The sequence below is a fragment of the Diutina rugosa genome (genome assembly GCF_008704595.1).
Source record: "Diutina rugosa strain CBS 613 chromosome Unknown scaffold69_size47630, whole genome shotgun sequence".
NCBI classification, from domain to species: domain Eukaryota; kingdom Fungi; phylum Ascomycota; class Pichiomycetes; order Serinales; family Debaryomycetaceae; genus Diutina; species Diutina rugosa.
The window spans coordinates 35,877-45,577 of record NW_022995153.1 but is presented as its reverse complement, the minus strand read 5'-3'; the positions used below and the strand labels follow the sequence as shown (position 1 = coordinate 45,577).

Sequence of the window (9,701 nt, the reverse complement as noted above, 5' to 3'; positions counted from 1 at the left end):
TTAGTTACCATCGGCTGTCTAGGCATCTTAAAGGTGATTGTAATGATGGGTCACCTTTTTGATGGAAGTTCCTACACTGGGGAGCTGACTGAAGCACTCTTGGGACAACTTGAATAGCTGTATACAATCCGTACGACTTCAACAACCGGAACCCTTGGTTGGAGTGGAGAACCCACTAACCTCAGTTGAGTCTGGACTGGTATTTCGGACGGGATAGTGTGGTTCTGGCTTTCATGGTGGAGCCTGCGGGCAATTGGACCCTCGCCTCTGGTAGCAACATACGTTGCCAGAAGCCATCGGGTAGCTGTGGCACTGACCGCGGTTGACTGGTGGTGCGAGAGGTCTATTGTCGAACCAAACACTGACTATGAGGGACGACTGGGGGCCAGCTGGTGCTAAAAATGATACCACCCCCTGGTGCTTTTCTGTCGTTTGGTGGTGTGAAATCCCTCCGCCAAAGCGACCTAAGACAGCCTCCTACACAATATATTCCTACCAGATAGTGCTGCTACTGTTGGTCATATACACCTACTCGCAACCCAGGACACTGCTAGCTCTAGATATACTGTATAGTATATAAACAACCATTTGCAACACTCGCATGAAGTTGCTGCTATAACCAAACACTTTTTGTTGAAACTGCGCACTGCGTTGACTGCGCCGGCAGGCTTCATTCCCGCCAGCACATGTCATGCGTATGGTAAGTCGCATATTTCAACTTGAATTTCCGGTCAACAATGCGGCACAGTGTAGGTATATATCTTGTTTCACCCAGTGGCACCCAGTGGCACTCAGTGGACGTCTCCACCTTTTAACTGGCGGCCTCTCCCATGAGCTGACATCTACTCTGGTGTGCCACCAACTGAGGCAACCTGCAAACGCAGTACCCCAAACTGAGTGAGGCTTGCTGTCGTTGGCCTACAAGTTTCATTGACCTCTTGCAATACAATGACGCTGCCTGATCACTGCTCGCCTTCCCATTTAAGTTAGAGCACCGACCTTGATACCGATTGAAGTTGACATTGCTGACGCTACCGGGCTGAGACCCCTCTTCATACCTCCCTTACTGAGGACCACAGTAAAGACGAGCAAGCCGAACTATAGGAAGGCCCCGAGTATGCTGTCGGGGAATTTGGGCGACTTGTGAGGACTCTAACCGCGAGGTGGCATGGCGCCAAGGTTGCCATGTTCGCCCGCCTGTGGAACGAAGTTTGTAAGAGGATGGAGAGGACTCAGTGGTGGATGGCCACCTTATCGTGGCCTCCTCCCACTTGGAGATGACACTACGCATACGCGGATGGAGATTAACAGACGGTCCATTAGGATGACTATCTGGTCTCAAATTCTGACGGCCGTACCTCACTCCCAGTGGTGGTTAGCCCAGTAAACATCGGCTTGCCGATCGACAATCCTAACCACATAAACAATTTCCGAGCCATATGTGACCCCAATGTCCATGTTTGGAATGGTAAGTGGGGTTGTTGGGTCTCCTTCCCAGGTTACTTGTAGGTTCGGGTATGGTTTGTGATAATTTTATAGGCACTTGTATAGATCAGCAATCAACGCAATTGTATAGTCGCCAATAATAAAACACTCTGAATCCTAAAACTGTAGACATCCGAGATAGAAGCCGCTCAAACCTCAGGCGCTTCAAGCTTGTGGTGACTAGTCAATGAGCTTAGTGCGAGTGAAACTGTTCTTCCAGAATATTGGTATTCGCGGCTATCAGTTGAAATTCATGCCTGAACGAAATAATTCGTGCTCTGCAAATAAAGCTCCCTGGCTAATTTTGCGGCGCTACCATGTTATGTCAAGACTGAGAGCAACAACAGTTTTGAGGCTGCTGCTGGAGGGTTCTAGCAGGAGTGTCAAGATCTGATAGTGAAATTGGTTTACTTGCACTCTCACTATTATGTAAGTGAGTCTTTGATATATATCTGGTGCACTTATTGGTGGCTGCCAACTAAAGCCTACGTTGTTGACAAAACCCATCAGTTGTGATTTTAGAGTTACCCATTTTGTAGCTTTTGGCCCGCGTGTTAACTCTCAACTCCGTGCGTGTTGTTTCATATTTTGAAATAATGCTTCAAAAGTCAACTTGATGTGCAGTTACGAAAGATCAAATTAAAATCTTCAGGGAGTCAGGTCCTGAGCTTGCCCCAGTTGGAGGCTTCTTGTCAGTAATTGGGTCATTCGCTGTTGTCTTATCTATAGAATGCTATCGACTATAACCAAGCGTCTTAAGAGGGAGGGAGCTAGTTAAAGTCATGGACGAAAGTACACGTTGTCCCTATCTTTCAACCCGCCTTCTGTGCTAGTGACCCCTCACAAGGTAACCAGCACACCAACTACATGTGATCGCTCAAACAACTTATGCATCGCACCAGCGGTTATTAAGCAAAGGATGGAGTGTGGTGCTTAGCTTGTGACAGCTCAATCTGTAGTTGAACTTGTTTCACAAGAGCCACACGCTCTTGAGGCGAAAACGCAAGCTGATTATTCATATGTAGAATAGGCTTTGATCAAGTTGTTTTATTAGTAGGCTAACTAGTCCTATTTATGATAATGTTAACAATGGCTCCTATTTCAGTGTAGCGCGTTTGTCGTGCGTACATGTATTTCACTTATTCAGAGACATTCTACAATGTCCCATTGTCTTGAATAAGTAAACATATACTGAAATAGGCTTCATTGTTCAACAGAGTAAACACAACAGGCACTGTAGTAGGATTCACTGTTCAACACAATCAATAAATCTTGAGTTTCGCTAGACGACCTGCATATAATGCTCTGCATCAGACCGTAGAAATCACTTCGTTTGTAGTCGCCAGGCAACATGAAGCTCGTCAGTCCTGAAGAAACAAATTGTTATGATTGTAGTAACAACAAATCCACTTCTTACAACCACTTGTAGAAAAGTTTTTAAGTTGTTCATTCAACTTATTACATCCTGCATATAATGCACCGCGCAGCTCGTCAAAAACGTCGGCTAATTATTTCAAAAAATAAACAAAAAAACTTTTTCAATTTATTTTCATCTCAATTTGAAGAATCCGAGTACTATTTGAAACGTATTACACTTGTGTGAATGATAACAAGGCATCAGCATCAGTCAACTCGTCTCACGAACATTTTCAGCTTCACCTGACGATTCTCACACTACAGTCAGGATGTACTTGCAAACTCACCTGGAGTCTTCACAACTGGCTCAGGATCCCATATAACATCATTAGACTTATGTAGCCAACACTTAGGCGTGTTACCTTTACAACCCTGATAAAATTCGAAACTAACCAGCAATTTGTGATTGATATCAATGTGGTTTTCATGTGTACTGCATACAACAACACATCTTGCAGGTAATACAAATGGTTGTTTAAACAGCTCCAGATGTTACAAGATTTTACCCAGACGGCCATCAGCATTATACATAATGCCAGTATCACTTAAGAAGCAAAACGACCAATTTATCGCCTTTAGAACACTGAAAATCTTACCACTGCCCAAACCACTTCATATTGTACAGGAACTTGCCCAAAAACACCTCACTTATACTTTCGGGGCCAAAGAATTTTATGAAATAGCCAGATTTATATTATCGATCTTTCCTGATTTTATAGAATTTTTTTTAGGAATTTCGAGAAAATTCAAAAAAAATCCAATTTACCCTTCAATACACTAATTGAATCCTGTAAAATACAGTGATGCTACTCAATTGGTTTCTAGATTGAACCTTTCTTAATTCCAGCATGGATATGCATGTTGGTTTTTGTTACCAGTCCGGATACCATGTACAGGACTGAGTGACAATATACAGGACATCCAGTATATTGACATAGAACAACCCATGTAAACGGGGTGGTCAAATATATGGAGTAAGAGGAGGACATAGGTACTATGCACCCAGGGAGTGAACCCTTAGGATGACATCACGCATCGAAGGGTTAACAACCTGGCTTTTATCTCAAGGACGCGGCTGTGTGTAGTCTGGTTTGGGTATAAGCTCGGAGGATAGGGAGCGTGCGTAATGCTGCGTGATGCGGAGATCGATCGCGAGATCCTAGCCAGGGACTTGGCGGAGAAAGTGGTCGCCGTAAATGGACCCAGTGGCACACCACACGTTAGCATAGGAATGCAAGCTGACTTCCCAGGCCCCAATAGCTCTAAAACTCATGGACTTTCCCCCGTATTTGAAACTAGTTGCCAGTGCGACCCCCCGCCTGATATTGGTCGACTCTCCCCCACGAGCCAGCCCTCTCCCCAAACACGACCACCGACTGTTCGACATTAAAAAAGATAGAAGTTGAGTGTCAGCGTTGTCCCACTATGTCCTATAGAAGTCCATATACTAGATATAAGGTGGCAAATAAACATCGATGCACAAACCATCATTCCTGCTACTCCCTCAGCTAGGTGCGCCGAGCGTGTCGCTACCGCTCCTTAGACAAAGCCGAGAGGCCACGGGCTTGGAGGACGGAGTCTACGACGCGGTCCACCAAATAGGTTTCGTTGCCAAATGTCTGCGCACCATTATGACTTTCGGTAAGCAGTGGGGGTACCGTCCCACGAGCCCCTCAATGGCAGAGGGAAAGTTTTGGGAGGTTATGTTATGGCGCGCCACAGACGCTGCACGCGACCCCATAAAAGCGGCCAGACTGGCTCCAAGAGCATCTACCTCCATGACATTCCCATCAGTAGATATATTTTGTGTTGAAGTATGTGCATAACCCTTGCCATGTATAATGGGTCTACCAGCGTGTCAGTCAAAAGCATCCATTACTATTCAAATCCCCTCATTATCCCTCTTTTTGAAGACAAGATCATGTACATTTTAGCGCCAGGCTCGATCTTGGCTTCCTGCATCGTGAGGTCGTCGTTGAGGTTGTTGCCGTGATAGATGAGCTTCTGCTGCGACGGGTAGATGTCTTACCTTTTCTCAAGCAACTTCTTGATGCGCATGATCTTGTCGGTAGGCTCGACGTTGACCCGGACGTTGCGCCCACTAAAGGTCTGGATCAGGATTCGCATTGGTGTTGAAGTGGGAGGAGCGTGTGGGTGGCACTTTATATAGCTCACATGCCAGCAAATGTGCTGAAATTACTGCTTACGTGATATCCGCTCGTTGTATTAGGCGAGATAACTACTTAGTTGACCGCGTTTCATTCTCGCGACTCTCGGTGTGCCACGGCCTCAAGTGTAGGATTCCGCTGAAGACCTGTTTATGCTCCTAGACTGCCTTAAATAAAAGCGCCGGTGACATTACTGATGCTGCTAGACAAGTTGGAACGTCTCATAGTCAAAGGTTGCATTAGAATTACCCGGGCTGGTGTTGACGCCTTAATTCTGGGCAGAGCACCGCTTACCTTCATTGACATACGCCAGTGCAAGCACGTCAATGTATACCCCGAAGGAGTTCCGGCACAAACCCTCAACATTAACCCTCAGACCCGTCTGGCATTCGTTAAAGCTGGACCTTACCACAACGTGATTGAAATTGCGTTATGAGTTATTTATTAACGATGTATTATATTTATAGACTAATGAGATATGACATTATGAGATTTCTACAAGCTGAATCCAATTCACTTCCTGAGGGTCGTGTTCCATTGCGGTTTCAGCACTCAATGTGCTGTGCAATCGGCTCTAGATTCGTGGTGGTTGTCAGCTTTCTCCACAACCATATTTTCACCTCGGGTTAAGCCATACGCGTGACACATTGCAGAAGAATAAAACCAACGGTCAAGCGCTAGTAGAGGCGTTCAAAATGCTACCCTTTACTGGGCATTTGGTTTCTGGTGCCTTGAACTAAAGTGAGACTAACGAATCGAAAGTTGTGGGGCGCTAGGACGACGAATTCTGGCAGTTAGAGCTTGCCTGGCTGTTTGATATTGGTGATCAGCGTATCATTATGTTCATTAGTATACATGCAAACTACTGGTGGCTGCGTACGGCCACGCAATACTTATCGGCGATGCGGGTCGCCTCGTACGTCCCTTCAAGGCTGGCCTTCACCACGTACTCACGCTCCCAGATATCATCAACCTCAATAGTCTCGAGCACTGTTGGTGGCACCCCCAGACGAGTGGCCACGGTGGTACGAATATAGGTGAGACTGAACGGCGGCTCCCCTTGGAACGAGAACCTAAGCTCGGTGTACTCGCCCTCGTGGATATCCTCGACGATGTAGTCCCCCTTTTGCACCTTGACCGAGGGGATCTCGTGCACTTCCAACTCAAGCAACTTTTGCTCGTCTCCAACAAACTCCACCGCACACTGGTTGGGCGACGAGTCCTGAAGACGTGTCATCGATAAAATCCCGGCTTCGCTCGCCAAACGGCGGAAATGGTGTTCCAGCGACGCCTGGCGCTGCTTACCGGCAAACGTGTAATCAAGAGTGAACGGAGCCGTCCCGGTAAGGTTATAGGCTACGTGGTCACCGACACAGAAGTGATAGCGGTCGCTGGCTTTCACCATCAGAGGCACAGGAGTAACGTTGATGGTGTATGTTACCAGTTGAGGCAGAGCAAACGAGTCGCGGAAACACCCGTTGGCACCTCTGATGCTCTTGATTTCCACCGTATGGGTCCCGAGAGTAAGCGAGTCCGTTAACTGTGAGGGCGGAAGCTCGAGGAAACCACCCACCACATCATTGAAATGAAGCGGGACTTGGACTCCCGTAGCCTGGTGAGTAAGCACAGCTTCCACCGTGAACGGAGGCACGCCCACCAAATTGATGGGAAGCAAGTGGCCGGCGTAGCGCTTCACTTGGTTCTCGCATACCGCCAACAGCAGCTCGGCAAACGAGACATCGGGTTTGCCCGCCACTGAGTAGGCGGCAGTAATGTCGACGGTGTCCACTTGCGACTTGCCCCGTTTATAGTTATTGTCCCACACTTTGGTAATCGAAAGTTTGTAGTCGCCGTTTTCATTAGTGGGAAGCTCAATCTTTTCGGTGTGACCCAAAATTCTCTGCACGCGGGTCTCCACTTCACCCAGGGCAAGCTGTAACTGATAGTCGAGGGTGAACGGCGGCACCCCGTAAAACGTAAGTTCGAGGGGCTGAAATGCGTCCTCACACACCAGCTTAAGCACCACCAGCTCGTTGAGACGCTCGATCTCGTGAGGGCTGGCAATAGACACTGTAGGTTTAGGGAAGAACGAGACTTTCACCGTTTGCTCGTTGTTGACAATACGACCGGAACAGCCGCCGTTTTCAAACAGCACAAGTTGGTAAATCCCTTGTTCCTTGGCCACCAACGCCTCCATCGACAGCACTTGAAGCTGGCGGATAAACTTGGGCGGGTCGTTGGCCCCATCGATGAGTTTGAACCGCACCTTATCCTTCTTCGAGGGACCAGTGGACAGTTGCCACTTGAGCGGGATTCTTACCGACGTCCCTTCAGCAATAGTGTACTCCTTAGCCTCAGCAAATTCGAGGGTAGGGATATCAGTGCGAGCAACGACGGTGACACTAGCCTGAGGGTCGACATCAGCCTTGCAGTGGAACTTATCCTGGGCAGCTTCGAGGAATATTTTGGCCTTAGGAGTGTTTCTCAAGAGCTTTCTCGGGACATCCACAACGTGGGTGTCGCCGTCGACAGTGGCATTGGTCACACGCGACACCACTGACCCGGTAGCGGCATTGACGATGTTATAAGTGACGTAGTAAGGGCCGTTACCCGAAAAGCGAATGGGCACTTGAGTAGACTCGTTGTAGCACAAGTGAATCACCGATGGCCCGGTGAGTTCAGCCCGCGATACTTGGTTGAAGTAAGTGCCATACGTCAAATTGCCATCGAGAGTAATCGGAGCGTGGAGACTGTCCTTGATGCTAGAGAAGCTCACCACGTAGTTTCCGCCTCTCTCGGGACGGAACTCAAGCTTATCATGCGTAGACGATGTGGTGAGACGGTGGACACCACCCTCGGAACCGACGGGGACTAAACGTCCCAGCTGGTTGCGGTACACGTGGTACTCGACGACAAACGGCGCCTTGCCGGCAAGTTCAAAGCCGAAGTTGTAGCCGATGGTGCCGAGACACACGTCCTTGATGGGAGTGGCGACAATATCCACAGTGGGCGGTTTGGCTAAAGTGACGTTGACGGCATCTTGGGTGTCAACATCGGCGCCGCACCACTTGTTAAGGCCGCTAGCAAGTTTGTAGATGCCGGGTTTGCCGATGGTGATGCCCTGTTTGAGTTCGTAGGCGTTGGCAAACGTATAAGTGTGGTTTTCGCGAGATTGGTTGAGTGATTGGTGGAGCACTGTCACCGACAACGGGAACTCCAGCAGCTGGGGAGTGGGGTCCACTTTGACGCCGAGCCTCTTGGTACCGCCAGTAACAAGCTCGACGTCAGCGTTGGCGTCAAATAACGAGAATTGAGGTGCCCGCTTCAACTCATACTCAAACCATAAGTCTTTACCCTTGTAGTCAGGGTTGTACCGCTGACTGTGGCCCAAGCCGTCGTGGATGCTCATGATGTGAAACCCGACCTTAGTGGCGTGCTTAGACCCCAAAATGGCGGCAAAATCCACGCCGTCATCCTTCAGCACCGGGTACTGGGCGGCAAATACCGGGGCCAACCACAGCTTATCGTTCGCCTCGTGGTTCGCCGCTCCCAGCTTGATGGTGACGGTCTTTTGCGGGGTATTTTCTGAGGAAATCTTCACGGTGGCCGTCATCGGTGCCACCCCCACCATCTCCACTAACGGGAGTTCAACGCCGTCAGCTTCAAACTGAGTGCCCACACACTGGTAGGGGGACATCGCCGGGTACACGTAGCTGGCGTAGGGGCAGTTGCTGATGGTGAAGTGGCCGCGGTACACTCGAATCGGGTTAAGCTTGTGGTCCCACACTCGGGTCAAACGGTACTGTCCCACTTTCAGCACGGGGACTTCGACATAAGTCACCCTTTCACTATCTTTAAATTTAGGTTGTGAGCGTAAATGGGTGTAGTCATGGTTCAAAAGCTGTTTGAGTCGGCGACCGGTATAATTGGTGTAGCGAGGTACATTATCCGGTCCAACGTGTTCGATCTCGAACGTACCCACGGTAGTAGTGGTGTTAAATTCAATGGGTACTTTCACCGGGTTTTTAGCCGTGTCGAAACAGCTCAGCAAGTTGAACGGGTTGAATTTCGCCAGTGAATCGGGTAAATAGTTGATGGTGAGTCGCCCCAAGAAATGGGCGTCGTAGTCGACAACCTCGCCTCTAACGGTATCCCCTTCGATCAGCAAGTCTCCCTGGTGGCTCAAGTGACGCCAAAGAGCTCCCACCGACGCCACAAGCGGCATGTGCACCAGCAGCGCCAAGAGCCACGTCGCCAGGATCAGCGCCGCCACCGCCGCCACCGCCTGGAGCCACGAAAGATAGAGGCCGTCGATGCTTAGTAAGCGGACCGCCATCACAAACACGGTGTCGACCACGGCGTACTTGGCAACAAACCCCGGCGCGTTAACATCAGTAGTGGGGGTAGCCTCGGCGTGGTGGTAGACGAGGTCGTACACCTTCCACAGCTGGTAGAGAAAGAAGAGCGCCATCACCGTTTGTTTCTGGGTGTGCTCGTCGACAAGCCACGTCGGGACCAACGGGCGTCGCCGCCGTCGGTCGTCGGTCGTCATTTGTTGTGGTCTTGGTATATGGTGTTGGTGCGCGCCGCGATGAGGCCCTAGTGGAGTAAGCCAGTCAACAACTACGATAA

General features: G+C 49.3%; 1 protein-coding gene across 1 annotated transcript; it reads right to left on the bottom strand. All coding sequences in view use genetic code 12, as the record gives it.

The window, feature by feature from the left end:
- Positions 1-5,931: 5,931 nt before the first annotated feature.
- On the bottom strand, positions 5,932-9,621 carry POM152 (Pom152p; the record flags this gene model as incomplete). Its single annotated transcript, XM_034156019.1, has 1 exon — positions 5,932-9,621. The coding sequence occupies one exon, from the start codon at positions 9,619-9,621 to the stop codon at positions 5,932-5,934; it is 3,690 nt and encodes a 1,229-aa protein (XP_034011948.1).
- Positions 9,622-9,701: the final 80 nt, after the last annotated feature.